The 18,790-nt window shown below is 40.0% G+C and overlaps 1 protein-coding gene across 4 annotated transcripts; it reads right to left on the reverse strand.

Annotated features, from left to right (window-relative positions):
* Positions 1–7: 7 nt before the first annotated feature.
* Nplp1 (Neuropeptide-like precursor 1) lies at positions 8–18,747 on the reverse strand. Of its 4 annotated transcripts, none has more exons than XR_011546733.1 (6): positions 18,590–18,747; positions 5,173–5,624; positions 4,227–5,095; positions 3,595–3,742; positions 3,293–3,456; positions 2,343–2,481 (listed from the first exon to the last, which is right to left on the reverse strand). XR_011546733.1 is itself a non-coding variant. In XM_070667431.1 (6 exons), exons 1-5 carry the CDS (start codon positions 18,665–18,667, stop codon positions 3,417–3,419), a joined length of 1,587 nt encoding a protein of 528 aa, XP_070523532.1. In that variant the 5' UTR covers positions 18,668–18,747; the 3' UTR covers positions 2,350–2,481; positions 3,385–3,416. The 4 variants fall into 4 exon arrangements, 3 of the variants coding, with proteins under 3 accessions (XP_070523531.1, XP_070523533.1, XP_070523532.1); XM_070667431.1 differs by having other exon boundaries at positions 2,350–2,481; positions 3,385–3,456; XM_070667430.1 differs by lacking the exon at positions 3,293–3,456 and having other exon boundaries at positions 8–2,481; positions 18,590–18,742.
* Between the last annotated feature and the right edge of the window lie 43 nt (positions 18,748–18,790).

An 18,790-nucleotide genomic window follows, 5' to 3' on the forward strand; every position in this document is an offset into this window, starting at 1 on the left:
ATTTAAGTTTATTACTTCAATATTATTATCGTTTTATTGTCACTTCGGTTATCCATTATTGTCTAGATAAACACATAGTACTTTAAGTCGTGGAGTTAAAGAGAAGTCGACAGAGACTTATATGTCATCCACAGCAATGATAGACCGATGATGCCGTGACATCGAGCGCATTTCGATTGTATTGTATACGTGCAATAACCACATACATGTTATACAACGACGTTTCTAACAATATTTAAATGAGACACAATGGAGACTAGGATGAGACCGGATTTGCGTTTTCGCCATCGAGCTCGCAAGCTCTAATTTGGCATTTACATCGTTACATATTACTACGCTCACGGAGATTATTTCCTGGCTTCGTTGATTTTGCATGCGTTCGTGCGAACAATCGTGATTCTCACTGCTGCAATCGTAAGATTTAGGAAAATTAACGAAAGTGACATTTGTAGACGAGGGATAAGAACGACGGTCACGAGATGCTGCTCCACATTTAAATGTGTAACATGAAAAATACCCGTCATCTCCTCTATTTCCTGTTTGATACTCTTCGAACGATTCTGTAATGTCTTTTTTTCTTTTTATGTATCATAAAAAGAACATTCATATAATTAAAAAAGAAATGTAAATTGTTAAATATATCGTAAACATTGTAAGTTTTATGATCTAGCTCTATAAGAGATAAAGATAAATCTATAAGAGATAAAAGAGAAACACATATATAGTAATACATTTCATATTTTCCTGAATTTTTAAGAAAATTGAAAATTGCCTCATTCTGCCATGAAGCCACTTAACGTGCGTTAAAGTAATTTGTCTAAGTTCTTTTTAAGCAAATAGCAAATGTAATGAATATATTCGTTGCACATGGCTCTTTTAACACCGAAATATCTAACATTACATAACAGAATAAAATATTAATCGTAACATGGTGAGAAATATCTGTAGAATAAATTTTGGCGATTATCTAGCGTATTCATCAATGTTATATCGTGTTTCGCAATTAAGAGCTACATTAATTGTGAATCTTTTTTTTAAACTTCGATTTAAATACTTTCGTTAAATAATAGTTGCTAAATTTACAAACGCAAATTGTTTTTATCTCCCTTTTTTTACAAGCTTGCGGTTTGCTACGATTGCCGAGAGCGTCAGCGTGCAAAATATTTCGATCTCACAATGATTTATCGGCGAAGCTCGAGTTAAAAACCACTAAAGACATGTACAGCTTCTCTCACGACTGCGCTCGTTTAAATAAGAATTGTCGGTAAAAAAAATGTTTTTAATTCTGATGATTTATCGTGAAATTAACGGCTAAACTGGCTCTCGTCTTTCCTTCGTTTATTAATATCATCGCAAAAGATGAGAAATGAAAGAATTACAAGGTCAAACCGCTCGAGAATGATTTATCAACGATATCGATATTAAGTGACGTTAATGATCAAGAGACCAGTGCCAAATTGCAAATCGGCTGATCGTTGTTATATTATTGTTACTCCGTTAATCAAGAATATTTCTCGCCTTGCTGCGAAGGATATAAATTACAAAAGTCACGGCAGATACATTCACATACATCGACATTAGAAGGAACATACAGATACAAGTATTGAGAAAAATGTTTTCACAAAAATTCGTGAGTTTAGAGACTAAGTTCTTTTACATACCGATTCAGAAATTTGTAATAATTACGGAGGTAAATATATATATGTATATATATAGCGAGAAAAATCTCTGCGTAAACTAAAGTCTCTTTTTTAGACATACTCTTTCCGCGTAACAGTTTAAAATCTGTTTTCGACACAGACGGCACATTTAAGGCGTCACATTAGGATTACGTGAAATTATTATTGTCGGCGAGCAGTAAACTTATTGTTCATCGACGGATCTTGCGATCAGAATTAATTATCATCGAGTCTAGTTTCTGATTAAATTATGTGACGGACTTCCTCACTTTCGCTCTGTCGTTCTTCATTTTGACTGATTAATGTCAATTTTTATTCAACAACTTTTTGATATCGTTATTATTAGAATTTACTGATAGATTATTTAAGATATTATTATTGGATCTTAATGATTTTGATGATTGAGATTATGTATTCGTAAATATCTACCGTTGACAAGGAATGATCAATGGCTAGTAAGGAAGAACGTCAGACTCAAGATCCGAATATTTACATCCGTTTTCCCTCACTGTTTCTTTGCGATTTGCTAAGTAAAATACATCTGATGTAATGAGATCTGTATACGGTGTCCTGATTTGAGCAACGAAATCAGGGGAAGTTTTACATGGAATGAGACGCAACGCGGGTGTTCGACGTCCGCAAGAAATTATCGATGTCTGGTAACAGGAACCTCTGGAAGCCATGTCGACAATCTCCGTGCAGGGACTGCATGTAGCGGGTCTTCGGGGTGAATATTGGTCTTAGCGACCGAGCCGACGCGTTGGGGGTGTAGTTGGACGAGGACCCATCTGCGGGATTCTCCCTGAAATTAATTTATATCGTTACGTCTTTGTTACGTATTTAGAATGCCGCTCGTTCGACAACCACACACAATAGGATCAATTCTAAACACTTAACTAATCAATAGCGCACAGTGCTGATTATATCAGCACGAACACTTGCATCTAGATGAAAACAATGAGAGAAAAGTTGTTAAAAATGAAAGTTTATTCATGCACATCAAATGTTAATCGTTCAAAAATGTTTTTTTATTTTTCTAAAAACGTTTTATAAAAAAAAAAGCAAAAAGAAAAAAAAAAAATAAAACTGTAAAAAAAAAATATAACATAAAAATTTATATTAATTAATGTGATTATCTGACATTTTTCCTGATAAAAAAAATCGTTACTTAATGATTCAAGTCAACATTGAACAGCACAAAAAGATGAAAAGATTACGCAATGTCGCACAAACATAAAAATAAAACAAAACGATATAAACAATGCAGCACTGCTTTGTGAATGTATCTAGAAAAATGCTGCATTACGGCAGATATGATTCCCAACAGTTCGAAGGCTGTTAAATATCTATATATAAAATAAAAAATTTCGAGTAAATTATATATCTTTCTAAATTTCCAACAATTCTTTTCAGACTAATTAATGTAGTCGTTTAACGTTGGGAACCATTAAGAATTATTAACTAAAACACTGAATCAACGTGACAAACTATATACACCGACTCTACACCGTCTATTCGTCTAAACATCGATCTACCAGCGTTCTAACGATCTAGTTGTGGCCGCTAGTCTCTAACAATGATACACTACATCGAAACATCGTACACCCAACTACCGTGATGAGTCCTGGAATTGTATCGTGATTGTAGAAGAAGAAGAAGAAAAAGAAGAAGTAGTAGACACAATTGGAGAACGTTTTTTTTTTACGTGATGTGTAGAAGTTGGTATTTGATGGATTATCATTGACGTAACGTGGCTGATAAATCTGTTGGCGCACACCTAGATATGACATATTTTCTCAGTCTCTACTTGAGTAACAGGTACTGGCGAAACGGTTGACATCACACCGAGGTAGGAGAAGAGGACACGGCGAAGGACAAGAGTATGACTTAGAGAGCGGCTGCCTAACGGCCTGACCTTTCAACCAGATATCGCGGTGACCGAGAGAATCGTGGCGCGCGGAACGAAGGGAGCCAGCCGAGGCGTGCGAGGGCCCCGATATGTCTCTTACTCAGTTGCATTACTTCAGGGTAGCCCGAGTCGACCGGCATCTCCGGCGCGGAACCTGTTCCCGACAGAGTTATAGTTGGCAACAGACGACATCGACTCGTTTAACGTAGCGCAGCTTCTTCTTTACACTATCGTAGGAATTTTGAGAGTCGCTAAGTGAACGGTAGCGCGCTACCAATTCCACCGTTGTAAATGAAAGAAACAAAAAACGATGTTGAACACGCCAACGTGGATTTTGCTTGATCTGCTTTAAATATTAGTTAATAAAAGAAGAAAAATATATAATTGAATTTCGATTACATAAAGCGGAAGCGTCCCTTGCGTAATAAATTGCCACCGCTGTGACATTTGGCACAGATAGTCGCCCGTTTGAGATATAAATAAATGTAAAATAAAGTTTACAAGAGATATTCTCGTAAATTAATACCAAGGGAAATGTTACATTTCAATACGTGTCATAAATATAAAATCAATTTAGCGGATCTCTTCCAAATCTCGATTATCAATCGGAATGTTAAGCGAGTTACAAATTTACTCACCCATGAACCTTTTCTCTGCATTCGGATAATGATCGGCTAATGCTTCGATCATGTCCTCGTAATCAAACAAGTTGGTATTCTGCACAACGGGTAGCGGATATTCGTCAGAGAAATCGATCTGTCGTTTGTGCCGCATTTGTGAAGTCGCAGGGTCGATCCTCCTGTTCGATCTGTTCTTCGCCCTGCTCTCGTTAAGATCCTCCAAGACTCTGTAGGGCGTGGGCCAGTTGCTGGCAGCATTCACCTTGGCCTTCCCGTTGTCGCGATCTTGTTTAATCAGCTGCTGAAGATCCAAAGGTTCGCTGTGCGTCTCCCGATCGTCGCTCAAGGATCTCCCGTGACGATTGAGCACGCGGACGATCATTCTACCTGGCGCGGTGCCGCCTCGCTTCACGAAATAGGGCAAATCTGCGTTTCTAGCCAGCGAGGCAATGCTGCGCTTACCATCATCGTATCCGCGAGCCGGATAGCCTCCGCTTCGAACTAGCGAACCGAGATATCGTTTGCCATATGGCAGAGAGGAATCCCTGGCCAGAGCGGCGACGTTTCTCTTACCGGTCTGCGGTAATATGGAGTCTCTCGCCAGAGAAGCAACGTTTCTTTTTCCACCTAGAGGCAACATGCTCTGCCTAGCCAACGACCCGATGTTTCTTTTGCCGCCTGGCAGACCGTAATCGCGAGCCACTGAGCCGATGTGACGTCTGCCCTTCGGTAGCGCGAAATCTCGTGCCAGAGAGCCAACGTTGCGTTTGTCCAACGGGTACTCAACCACTTCCGGATCCAGTTCGGCTAGATAGTCATAGATCCCGGATGCTCGTCGACGATGCTCTTCGTCCATTAACTCGTGTATTAATTCTTCCACATTGTCGCTTAATTCGATAAATTAATTCAAATAATTATTAATTAACAAGCTAGATCTTATAAAAAGTTTTTAAAAAGTTAATACCTGGATAAAGAAACACTTCTTTTCTCCTCGTCATCGGCGTTCTCCTCGCGTCCCTGGATGGTAACCGGCAGATCGTCGTTCTTCGCCAAGGTAGCGAGGCTGCGTTTTTCTGATTCGGGAATGAAATCCCGTGAGTCGATCTCCTCGCTGTCGTCCAGGAAACGTCTGGGAAACTCGGGCAGTTTATGAGTACGTGCCATAACGCTGAGATGTCCACGCAACGCCGGATCTCTGAAGAGCTCCAGGTAGACTCCACCAGGTATACAGATCTCAGAGTCATCGTTCTCCTCGGCACTGAGAGCCTTTAGATGCGCTATGTCATTATGATTCTTCGTTTCCTGAATGATCCTCGAATATGCTGCCAGATTCGAGCTAACTTCCGGTAAACGCAATAGCGCTAGAAAGGTCTTCTTTGGTATGCATTGACTGCCTTCTTCATCCTGGCATGTCACCTGAAGCGAGACACGATTGGTTACGGATCAATGATCAATCTCCCCGCGCATCACATTTTCCTACTAAACGAGAATAAACGTCAGCCATCATTGCTACTGCACATATACGATATTCTCTTAATATAAATGTTTACGACACAGAAAAATATTCGATTAGATTACTTATGAGATTTACTCGAACTTGTTTTCGGAATCACGAAACAGCACTTTGTTCATTTACTCTGGGGATTACGCCTCGAGAGTGCATCAAGGAAACGTACACAGATTACCTCGACGTTAACCTCGACTTCGTCGTCCTCATCGGTTCGAGAACTCTGTACGAGAAGGACAACGGTAAAAAGACGATCAGGCCTATCGACTGTCTCACTCTCTCCGCGGTTCTCTCTTTCTCTCCAAGCGCCGGAATCAGTGATGGGAATTGGGACGGAGTTTTGGCACATGCACGTTGAAAATAAATCTCAGTGTGGTAGCTCCTACTACTGAAAAATGTATCGGTGGTTATGCATAATGGATTCTAATCATAAAAAAGCTATTAAGAAACGTAGGATTAGAGGAGCAACCATCGATACATATTTTCAGTAGTATTAGCTACTACACTGAGACTTATTTTCAACGCGCATGCGCGAAAATTCCGTCCCAATTCCACCCCACCTCTGGTCTTCCTAGTCTAGTCGCGGTGCTTCCGGCGCGAGCACATGTCGCTAATCGCTCTGTGATTTCGCGTGTTATCGACCGCGGATAGGACGTTCCCGCGTACGAATAAGTGTCGACGTCGTCGACTCGAGAACGGACGAACATTTTCTGCACTCATGTGCTATTCTACTCGTCGTTCTGTCCTTTGTTTCGTGTCTCGAAAAAGTGTCGGAACAGTCAAGGTTAAGGTCGTGGGCGTCGCGCACTGTATGCACGCCGCGCACGAAGTGTCCGACGTGAATTGTGCCGTGCGTCCAATATTACCAACTCGCTTCGCTCGCCATCTTTTCCAGCGATATTCAGCGGAGTTCCGGCGATCGTCATTATCGAAGCGTGTGAACTACACCTCGCCCGTATTCGTCGCAGTCGAGATTCTCATCCCGTGTCGAACGCGTGATTTTTTAAGAGCTTGTAGAAAGGTAAAGTGCACGGGGAACACTTTGTACCGCGGCCTGTCTCATTCGCGACTTAACACAAATTCTCAGTATCGTTCTTTCGGACTTTGTCTCTCGAGTGATAGCGATTGTGATTATAAAAGACAGCAAAGCGGTGTAATATTGTCCAATGATTTGGAGTGCTACGAGACGTCAGGATAATCCGAGATTCTGCCACTGAAGGAAGGAGGGAAGGAGGGAAGGATGAAAAATGACCAGCTTTAACCTAAGCAGAAAATACCAAGGTAAGTGAACCGACATCACTCCGTCAGCCGTAGATTACTCAATTGTAATTGTCTCAAAGAAATTAAATAATTAATTAATGTCCAAATATAATGACGCACGCAAAGCGTATTTTTGCGAAGTATTAAACTATTTATAATTCGATACCGCAAGCTTTCGTGAACGTTAAAAAAAATACAATAAAATGGGAAAAGGCTCGATGTCTTTTTATATTTTATCCGACATCTCGAAAGCAATAGATTTCCGGTTGATTTGTCCACTCGCTGACAGCACAATATCGTTTTTGTATTATTCTTCGACCGTATTTTCGCAAACTAAAATTGCAGTTACTATTTTAATTATTTACCGAAAGGCTCAGTTTCTCTTTTTTTTTTTTTTGTTTCGAGATTAATTCTATCCGTAAATTGCTGCGACGCCTGAATTAGTTGATGATTTAATTGTTGCCTTTAATAAATCATATATATTTTTTTTTCTTACAGATAGACGCAACTGCATTCACTTCAGTCAACATAAGTGTCGTTACCGCCGATGTTATAAATTACACGAACCGCAGTCGGTTCGTCGGTATCGGGAGTGTCGCAAAATATTCGGGCGTTTTTTTGGCTTTCTTCTAAATTAACGTGTAAAATCACGGTCGGGGTGTTCGCGAGTGACCTTTCGCGGAAGGATGACTCGACACGTCCCATCTGAGTGGAGGAGCAGGCCTCGGATAGGCATCAGGCATCGGCGGAGCATCTTATAGGTAAATATAAATTTTTTAAATAAAATCTTTAATTAAAAAAAAATGTACTTTTTTTTTCACTTTATTAATTGACGTCCCAGCATCTCTACATTAATCTTTTGCATTTTATGTTACAGTCACCGGCAGAACTCAACTACTCCGCTGAAGCTCATGCAGTTCGGTGAGTCGCATGGTTTTTTTTATTCATACTTTGGAATTGGAGTCTCTTCAAAAATAGTGGTTTTTTGCATGGTTTTTTCTAGTAAAATCTGTCCAATCTTTCCTGATGAAAAGTAAACTTATTTTATATATAACTAAATAAAGAAAAAAAGTAAAAATTAATTACCAATCTAGTAGAGCAAATCGTGAATAAAGTTTATTAATGCGCCCGTACAACACAATGCTCGTAGCATTAAAATGAGAAATAAAATACCGGCTCGACCCAGTCGATGCTTCCGGCATTCCACTTCATTTCAATCGCCATTATTTCCACAACGCTCAAGGTAACTGGGCGTTCATACAATCCCGCTAAATCCTGTTTTAATCAATCGTCGTGAATCCAAGTCACGTATGCACGGCGGCTCGCGCAAGGTGGCCGTCACGTTTTGACATTAATTTTTCCGGGAGGACGTGACGGAGCAGGCGGCCGCGATATCGGCGACAGTTATTCGCGACGTTCACGCGGATTTATGAAAATTCGACGAGATACGAGTAGTATTAATCCGATACATAATATGCGAAGTACGTGTTGGCCGCGCTATAATTAAATGATCGTCCCGATGTCAGGGATAAAATAAATCCTGCAGCGGCCGCGACATTTGTGTCCGTTTATGATCGCGGATATATTGCATCCCCGTAGTTTACGAGAAACACGCGAAACGGGAATGATAATGAAGGGAATATCCCGATTTGCCAAGTACTGAAAATACGTAGCACCGGGTGACGTCCGTTGTTCGCGATGTATGCCGTCAGCATATTTGTGCAAGCTTTTGCCTGCACGGGAATAAAATTTTTTACCGCGTTCACTAAATCCGTACTTTTCATAGGTATCGATACATAGATTAGAGTATCACGGCAAATATATCTGCGTCTTTTATAGAAGGAATTTACATTTTATTGAATATTCCATGGAGCTTTTTCTGTTCGTACATCGTGAAACCTTATCGATACATGTAGCAACGATAATTTTCCGTTCTTTTTCCAATTACCAGGGTCATAATTTTATTCCACATTTATATTAAATATCGTAGACGTTCTACGATACCCCGATTTAACGTTGACTCGTACTACCTCCAGATCGTGCAAATAATAATTGACTCGATTAAATCGTTTCGAAGTATCTGAGATAATTATGGTCACACGTAAACTCTCATATGCAAATTTCGGTCAGATGTCGTTGACATTAATTGCAGTCGCATGCCTCTGTGGGCGTTTCGTAATATCCTTTGAACACGAGGGCTTACGCGTTGTGCATTCGAACGCGATTTTGAGCCTCCATATGATATTCGGCATCGTCGTAAAGAAAGTATCGCGTTCCGAATTAATACTAATGTGACGCGTGCACGAACAATATAATCTTTTACGCGATGTAATCATAAAATATTTATCACCGCTTCGCGAGATAATTAATGTTACAGTGGCGCTAAATTAGTGACGCTTCAAGCCGAATTTCGATGATGCGCGTGACGTCAAGTCCTGCATGTGATAGCCACAATTATAGCGCACGTCTGCGACCAGAAGACCATGTGACACCTGTAGTCCACATTTTGCAGCGCGGATGCTGAATTTAAACAAACTCCGATATTCGCGAAAACAGAGATAGGTCTCTCGTACTTCGCGGCGTGTTCCCCTTGTTCGAGACTTTCAAAACGTAAAATATCGAATTACCAGACGAGATAAATTTTAAAAGAAACTCCTCTGCGCAACCCCAGACGTAAATGTCAGATAAACTTTTACATAGTTTAGTATACCGCTAAAGAAGTTTGCGCGTAAACTTGTCGGAGGTAAAGAGATTTTACACCGACGGAAAGATCTATAAAAGCTTCCCGCGGAAACCATTAACGTGATAGCGAGATTAATTCTTTATAGTTTGTTTTAAAAGATAGAATAATAGTTCCAATATCTTCGCGTCACTTGCGCGAAACACGCGACACCTGCCGCGTTTCATATCGCGCAGTCCACTTCCACTTCTGCATATGAGAAATGTCGGTGAATTTATGTAACAGAAATACACGCGCGTTTGTGGAAATTTGACTGCACACCGCAGTAATTTAATCTCGTTTATCGCTCGTTATTCGCATCCTCTTTGTTAGTCCTCAGTTCGACAAAATTCACCTTCGTAATTGCGCTTCCAAAAGTGAAGCACAAAGTAAATTGTATATCTATTTCGAATTGATTTGGCTCATAATTTATCTAGCCACAATTTTAGCAAAACAGCACGTGAAATGTCCATCTCGCTTTTAATCGAGTACATTACTTAATTATTGATTTATATCCGGAGATTATTATCGAGCAAAAGATCAAAAAATAATTTTAATTTGTTACGCGTTACTGGAGATCACGACCCATGTTTCATTAAACCCTCCCGCCTCTTTGATGCAAGTTAAACCGTGTAGTCCTTGACCAGCGAAACTAAATTGAATTCCTAGGAAACTACACCGCGGCTTATTCCGAAATGAAAACCCACGTTCTCCCAATTGCATTATTCCGAATGCCACTCATTAATTTTCTCGATTGATAGTCTATTCGAATTCTGCTTTCACCGTTCCGAAACTTATGACACCATGATAAAGTGATGTAAATTTGAACGAACAGTTGAACCGAAAATCAATGCGCAGTTTCCATAAAACGACGAAATGTATTTTTTTTTTTTTTTTAATGTTATTATTTAATTGTGTACGTGTGATATAAATCCTCCAAAAAAAGAAAATACAGAGTCGACGAAATATGCGACAATTTTATATCACGTAATATTACACAGACATCACAGTCACACATATCTTTAATCGCGAAGTTTAATTTTAATTTTATTTCTCCGAACGGATTTTATTAAAATAATTAAATTAAAAATAAATAAAATTTCACCGAAATGATTGCCCAAGCAATATCGAGATAATCGAGATTATTCGTGCAAACCTTTTGTTAAAAGAGACTTTGTCGTGTTATTACAAGAAACTCAATTTACCGATCTCTTCGAGCGAGCCAATTTATTGATACAGATATTTTTCTGTTAAATTGTACTTCCCGGCGTACCTTCGCCATAATGCGCGCTATCGACTAGCATTTTGCAGCTCTGCGAAAATAAAATTCGTCTAGTATCGTCGAGTGCAACATTCAAATACTTTGCCAAATTGCAAAGACGTTTATCGTGGAATGAGATAATGTAAATTCTTGGTGTCTCGTACGAAATTTGGTTGCGATGGTATTCAATCGCTTATCTTTCCACCCATACGTTTTCTGGACAGATGCTTCAAGACATTTTCCTCCTCCGTTCTTCTATTTCTTATGTCACGTCTTGGCATTTAGGTTAGTTTATAGACAAGATAAACGTTTCGCCAGAAAATTTAGTTTTCGATGTGACCGCGTCGCAAGCATTCCATAGGGAGACGTCGAAGATCAGGCGGACACATACTTTCCGAAAAGTATTCCCTTCAGCGAAAATAATGTGGATTTAGTTGATCCCCGGCTAATAAAATTCTTCCGCCCATCTTGAACAACCCACAGAATATTATCAATAACCATATAATATAAAACAATCGTAGAATTGTCTTTCGATTAATTTTTTCCGCGAATTGCAAGCTCTAAAAATGCAGACGCAAAATAATTCTAAACGCATGGACGAAGCGCGCTTAAACGGGACGAAACGACGAGTGACAAAGTGTTTTCCGATTTGTCGATGCCGCATCCAACATGCGCCGCGTTACAGATACGTTCTCTTATGCAGCATGAAGAAAGCATTTGTATTCTCTCGACGTAGCCTTTTTTACGGATGATTAGCGTCCTGTAAGTCTCGCTAGTAAGTCAAATTCGAACGAGCAGTTTTATGCCTCTGGCAAACGAAAACAATTACACTTTTGCAAGAAAATATTAATCCGCCGCTCAATAGAATTATCACCTATTCGCGTACGATTTACGGAAAATGTACAGGAGAATCTATTATTATTAACTTTAAGCACATTTCAGCCGGATTGCAGTTATTTCGGTGAGAGTTTAGCTCGTCGAGCTGGAAAATTAACGCCCAGCTCCTTTAATAACATTTGTGCTAATATATTCCGCCGCATTAGGCGATGACTTACTTAATCGGCGTATTCGCTATAGTTACCGCAGATAATCGCGTTATCAAGACTCGTGCGTAAATTCGTATCGTAAAGCAACCCTAATCGCGCGCCACTATGGACGCACATTTCGATACTTCGCTCCGACGATCAGTGTCATTTACTTTTTAAAGTAAAAAAAAAAAAAAAAAAAAAAAAAATACGTACTCTGCGCCGATAACACCAGCTGTCTTGTAATATATAATAATCCGTTGATTCTGCGTAGCATGTTATTCTATTTCCACCCGACGCGACAAAAGTCCTTACAAATGTGTACGCCAATTTATCCTGCATAATGCGATCTCTGATTCACCCGGAGCTTTTCATTCAAAGAATGGGCCGCGATATGCATGTCACGTCATTTTCTCGTGACGTAACCGATTATAAAAGAGGGACCCTCCTCCTTCTCCTCCCTATCAATGACTCCTCCGTATCGTCCTACGCGCGGGCAGCGCGAAGTTCGGAAGCTGTCTCATTTTCTGCGAACGGAGGTGATTAACGGGACGACGTGTAGGCATTATTTTCTTGGAAATGGCACAGATTGTGCGACGTAGGGTCGTCCTCCTGACAGATAGCTCGAAAAATATCTGGTGCGATTGAATAAACCTTAACGAAAGGGACGGTAACGATGTGGGTCGCCCAAACGATGTTATCGTTTCTTATCGATTTCACGTTCTTCGCCCACTCTAGCACCTAATACTCTTATCCTAAACGACCAAGGGAAAAAAAAAAAAAATGGGCAACCCCGAATCCCTTTTTATACCGTGCGATTGATATATCGATGACCGTGACTGGCTTTTCCTATTCGGAGACAGTAATATCCATCAATGCCGCGTCACGGTGGTAGTTGACTTTTAAAGGTATATCGCCGAAAATGTACCGAGAAGAGGGTATTAAAAGAGCGAATCCCGAGCCAAATAGGAGTCGTGACATTTATATTCATTCTCCGTAAATCAGGTGGAAATAGAATGGCGTAAATAAATTTTTCAAAAGTAGGAAACAAAATTGTCGATCGAAATACTATTTCAGAAGTCTCTCTCGAGTTAATTAATTATTAATTGAAAGCTCGTCGATCCAGATTACACGATTTCTCAATTACGAAACTTTTATTTATACGCGCCGTTCGAATCCTGTTCGTTCATAGAATCCCGTAGCAGATAAGCTTCCATTTAGTGACGCGAGACGGTGCAAGGTTTAAGCTAATTAAGGAAGACTTGCGGAGTAAGATTCGCGAATTAAATCCCAAGTGTTCGAATAGAACAATTAACTCGACAAGATCTAACAAGCGTGCGTTTACGAGATAATCAATGAGAAGTAATTTACAAAATATAATATTAGCCTGCAAAAAATATACTTCGTTTTTTTAAAACATAATTATCACTCGCGGTATTAAATTACTACCGATTTTTAATTTTTATTACGTTATCGAAGTATGGAATAAACGTCGATTTTCATCGAATTCGCGGCCACTTTTTTAATTAAAATCGGAGCAAATGGCACTATGATAACTCGAGCAGCACGTGCGATAATACCGCGCAAAGAAATCGTGTTATATCACCAAGGTTTCCCGTAAAACCTCGCAAAAGAGAGCTTTTAACAACGTTGGACGGGAGAGTACATCTGCTCGGCAAATGACATTAATCTTCCGTAAAAGTCGCGGCTCTTTCAAACAATAACCAGAGAATTATTACGATCGCACGGCAATCGATACGGTACGGTGACGAGCCGCGTTGATATCGGCGAGCTTAATCACTCGCGCAAGCCTCTTCTAATCACTTAAATCATTTATTACGCGGCGCAACTTTAATCATCCATTTAAAGTTCCGCCTCGCGCAACAAGATACCGGCCGACCTGTGTGACAGTGATGACGTCGAACACATCGTCGGATGTACGCACGACGATGATGAGTACTAAGATAATCGTATTACCTGCGTGAACCCGGCATCTGCGTAATTAACGTGGGATATTTATAATTTAAGGATCGCGCCGACGTAATCGGAGCAGCGACGAGCGCTGCGTCGCCGTCGCGTCCCGGTATTGTCGTCCGTGGAAAATTAATAATCGCGTCGAACTGACCCGCTCCCGCGCAGGTTGCGTGTACAATTAAACGCGCACAGATTTGCGCGAAAGATGCGCTTTTATCGATGGCTCGTCAGTCGTCATGCGGCGACGATGCTGCGAACGGCGATAAATCACGATGCACCGCGATGCACGGGGTCGGGTGCGTTAGTTGATAACAAGTGCCGCCGTGTTATGCATGTGGATGTGATTAATGTTTCATGTCGCGCGAACGAAACTTTCTAATTAATCTGCGGGCTCGAACGTTATTATTTGCGCCGCAGCAGTCGTCCGTCGCCTCCACGCATTTCACGCGTGCGATGGATTTATTAAAAACTTTTCCCCCTTCTTTTTTTTTTTTTTTATTAATCGAAGCACACGGCGAAAGGTAAAGCTCGAGGTATCGAGCGCGGAAAGTCTAATAAATTTCGAAAACGCGCGCGATGCGAACAATCTGAATTCGATTTGCATAGAACCCCGCTCTCGTTTATTTTCGCAACGCAACCGCGTAGAAGGGAAATTACTGATTGAAGATATAGAACGCAGATGCCGCGAAGAAGACCTTTACGCTGATTACGAGCTAAATTTCAATGGACGATAAAATGATCAGACACGTCCCGCAAACAGGGCGCTCTTCGTTCCCGAATCCTCGCTCATAAATATTTAAGACGCGGCTCGGAAAGAAATGCGCGCAGTTTGGAAAATTGATTAAGTGCCCTTTAATTCTCTCCCTGAATATATAAAAGAATAATAAAAAAAAATACTATCGCGGTATGCCGGGCGAGCTTTATAGAACGGCGGGACGTAGTTATGCTCCGTCTGATCATAGCAGACTTCGACTACTTGAACTGAAACGGCATGAAATCTACCGCGTCGCGAAGGATTCTTGTCCGCGTAAATGACGACGTAACAAAACAAGTTGAAGAGCTTCCGAAGTTCCAAGAACTTCATGTCGACTGGCTTTAATTATATTACGACGACGTATGTTTGACAAAGCGAGCACGCCCAACTTCTCCAAAGCGAACGTAAACTAAAATTAACTCCGCATGCTTAATTTAACGTGCTCATTGAGCGTAATGAGGAAGTACTATTGAAACTTTAGTTGTAACGACACCGACGGTTTCTCGTATCGCCCGGCTCGCAAATCATCCCTGATCGAACGGGGATTAAAAATGGGGTAAATACAAAATCAATTTAATACGAATGTATCTCGCGGTATCGGGTTTGCTTGAAGTAGGTGTTTAATTTTAAACTTAGCCTGACGTGAGAAAAAGAGAGAGAGAGAGCATCCTTTTCGTATAATGTACGAGTTATTGTGAGTAATAATTCGCGCCTTTCCAAAGGAGCCCTTTCAAGAAGATCGCGCCGTCTCCTCACAATGTAATTTGCACACGGATGCATCCCCGTGCATATACGAAACACCATCACTTCGGCCAATTTCTATAGTGCATATAACACCACCGGTGAAAGCCGCTAGCCTTTTGTTTTCGTCGATTAAGAACGCCCACTGCTATTTAAACCACCACAATGTGCGCAGCTACATCATACATGTTTCGCCGCGGCAGTCTGCTCGTTCGAGATATCTTGTAATATCTCATAAATTTATACTTGCCGTGTCAGTCGGTCTCTGGCGAAACGTGCGTATCAAATTTCGTCGTAAAAGCAAGTTCACTTTCGGTGAACCGTAGTTAACCGGATGTAGTTTTAAATCGTATATCGGGCGCGGATTTGGCCTCAAGCGCGACGGAAAAAGAGAAGCGCTAATACGAAGCGAGTTTTAATTGCGACGTTTCAAGGGAAAACAGTTAGATTTAGTTTCGTGAGCACTCCGCGTTCGTGATAAACTGGCGCGATGCCGGAAAAAGTGGCCATTCTTGAGAAACTAATTGAATTCCACGTCGGAAGTATCGAGAAATAGTCTCTTTGAAGTGCCCGGCGCACCGTACTTTGATCAATATTACGCGCTTTGTGTAACGAGTCGTTGAAGACGCTTCGAATTTCTCTCGCTGCCTCGAATAAAGAAGGCAACAGGTCTTACTTCCCCGCATCTTTACTGTTTACGCGGACCTTCGGGTTCCTTTTTGACACGGCATTTTTCGCGGCGTAATATACATTGATATTGATCACAGGGTGGGTGTAAAATCTTATAAAAGCTTTTTGTTGAAACGATTCTTTATACCCTCGATATGTAGAGGCGTAATTTAATTTTACGATGAATACTTGTCAAAGAAACAATTTGTAAAATAGTTTTGTGAAAAAATTAACTTTTTATTTATCTTTTTTTTTTTTTGCGACGGTAATTTAATTCACGCTCGTGAATAATGAGCCGTGATAAAGCCGTGTAATTAGATGTTAAACAAAAAGCGGAGCTAAAAGTTTCTGAAAATTGATGCCCATTATTAAACGAACGTAGCATTTCTTATATCATTTGAATGAAAGTATGTATCGTTTTAAATTAACTCTTTGATGCTAGATGAGCGATGAAATAAACGTGGAATTTTTTTTAAATATTTTTTTAAGAAAATTGTGACGGTGAATATCTGCAGAGAGATCCTACTTTTAGAAATGAAAATGAAAGGGAGGTGTTTGGCAAACGACTTACGGAGTTGTGGACTTATAGTAAGCAGGGATTCCGCTTCTAGACAAATTTACAGTATGATATTAAGAAAGTTCAGTCATATTAGGTTCGACAGTCAAATCCCGTTTTGATGTTTGACAAAATATGCGTTTAATCTCCTACGGCAGTAACGCAAAAATGTTTATTTGCATTTTATTAATCCATGAATTTTTTAACGTGTAAGGGCATTTTAAAAATCATTAAATGCAGTTTCGAGACTCCAAAATAGTTGAGTAATCCCTAGTTATTGAAAAAATTATATTTGATGCGGAACATCGAAGATCTTAAGACCTTTGAATTTCTCGGGAAATCGAATAATTCCTACATTAAATTGGAGGTAACTTCTGCTAAGATTTTGACATTTATTGAAATCTACCGGCAAATATTTCCTTTGATCGTTGACCCACTTCTGGTCGGAAGGACATTTTTCATTCAAAGGACTGTAGGTTTTCCCTCAGTCACGCATCGCTGAAAGTGAGTGGTTAAAGAAGAATTACAAGTACTCCCTTTTTCTTTTTCTCGGTACGTGAACGAAAAAACTGACAGTCTGTTTGATCACGCGTAATCTGCTGTAATTAGAATAAGGGTCCAGACGGACAATGGATCGAGGAGCTAATTTAGAAAGATTTATCGAAGACGTTCTATTTAACGAAATAACTTAGCAAAATCAGTCGCACAGTTGTTGGTGCATTGTTATATTAAATTGCGTGTTCCATTTACTATCGAAGAGAGCGAAGGATCGTTAAAAAGTATAAAATACTTTATGTCTCAAAACATTTTATATCTATTCTTAGGAACAAAGATTGATTTTTTAATAAATTTTAATTGTTCGCAACACACACCACATATCGTAGATTTTTCGATCAGCATCCGCCGTAAATGATTTACGCGCTTGCCTCACCACAGAGTAGGTTTTTAAACTTTATCCGATAAAAACGAGGATAACAATACGGGTGGTCGCGTGTAAAAATCTAACAAGATATAGAATAACGTTGAAACACGAGTGGCAAAAGAGAAAATGTTCTCTAAAATTTTATGCGCGCTTGGTGGCATAAAGACCGCAACGTCTTTTTATTTTTTTTTATTTTTTATCCTGACGTCTCTCACATGAAGCTGAGAAATAAGAAATTTTATCTGCACTTCGAATCGTGTAGTGAGTAGGTAACGTGGGCAATAACACGTTGAATATTTTTTTTATAGGCCCACAATATTAAACGACGAAGGATTTTTATCTGTTCAAGCCAAACATATATGTATTACACAAATCGCACGTTCAACATTTTTTTTTCTCGTAATAAACTTTGAGATTCTTCCGAGATTTCTTCTTAAAAAAAAAAAAGAACTCACGATCCCGACATACCTCAAATGTGTGTCGAATCGTGAGTACTTCTCGTCGCGTGAATTTTAGTCACAAAGACGTAATCGTTACGGAATTTCTCACAACAACTTGAGACTAAACCGCAATAAAGCGACGCGAAATTGCAATTTTGTAAGTGCATACTCCGAGTGCCTGCCAAGCATTCCTTTATCCGCAAGTATACTGTAAACATGTACTTGTGCAAAATTATCGCTACATCATTTCGTCAAACTCGGCCGAAAAGTCAGTTCCACAAAGAAAGATAACTCAAATGCAATAAATGCGCATTAATTTTTCTAATTTAATTAAAGAAAAAACGCGTTGTATATTCCTACCGAACCACCACCTTGCATTGTAACTTCAACAATTTTTTTTTTTTTTTTTTACATAATACAAACTATAATATTTTATATCGCATAGTCGATCGTTTATTCAAATAAAAAATAAAACTCCCACAAATGTTCGACGGCAAACTGAAGTCGCGGGAAAACTCGTTAGCAAAAGAATTTCACAAATAGAGTCACTCACCGTAGGCTGGCGAATCTCGTTGACAATGGAGATGAAAAGGAATAGGCTCACGAGGTAATTTCTGGTGAATCCCATCATCTTCTCGATGACGATCGGCTTGTTCGTCACGCCGCGGGCTTCCAAATGTGAGTATCGGTCTTCAGAACGTGTTGCCTCTTATATAGGGCGCACTTTAGCCGGCGCAGGCGTTCTCCTTGCCCC

The sequence above is a fragment of the Cardiocondyla obscurior genome, linkage group LG16 (assembly GCF_019399895.1).
Source record: "Cardiocondyla obscurior isolate alpha-2009 linkage group LG16, Cobs3.1, whole genome shotgun sequence".
NCBI classification, from domain to species: Eukaryota; Metazoa; Arthropoda; class Insecta; order Hymenoptera; family Formicidae; genus Cardiocondyla; species Cardiocondyla obscurior.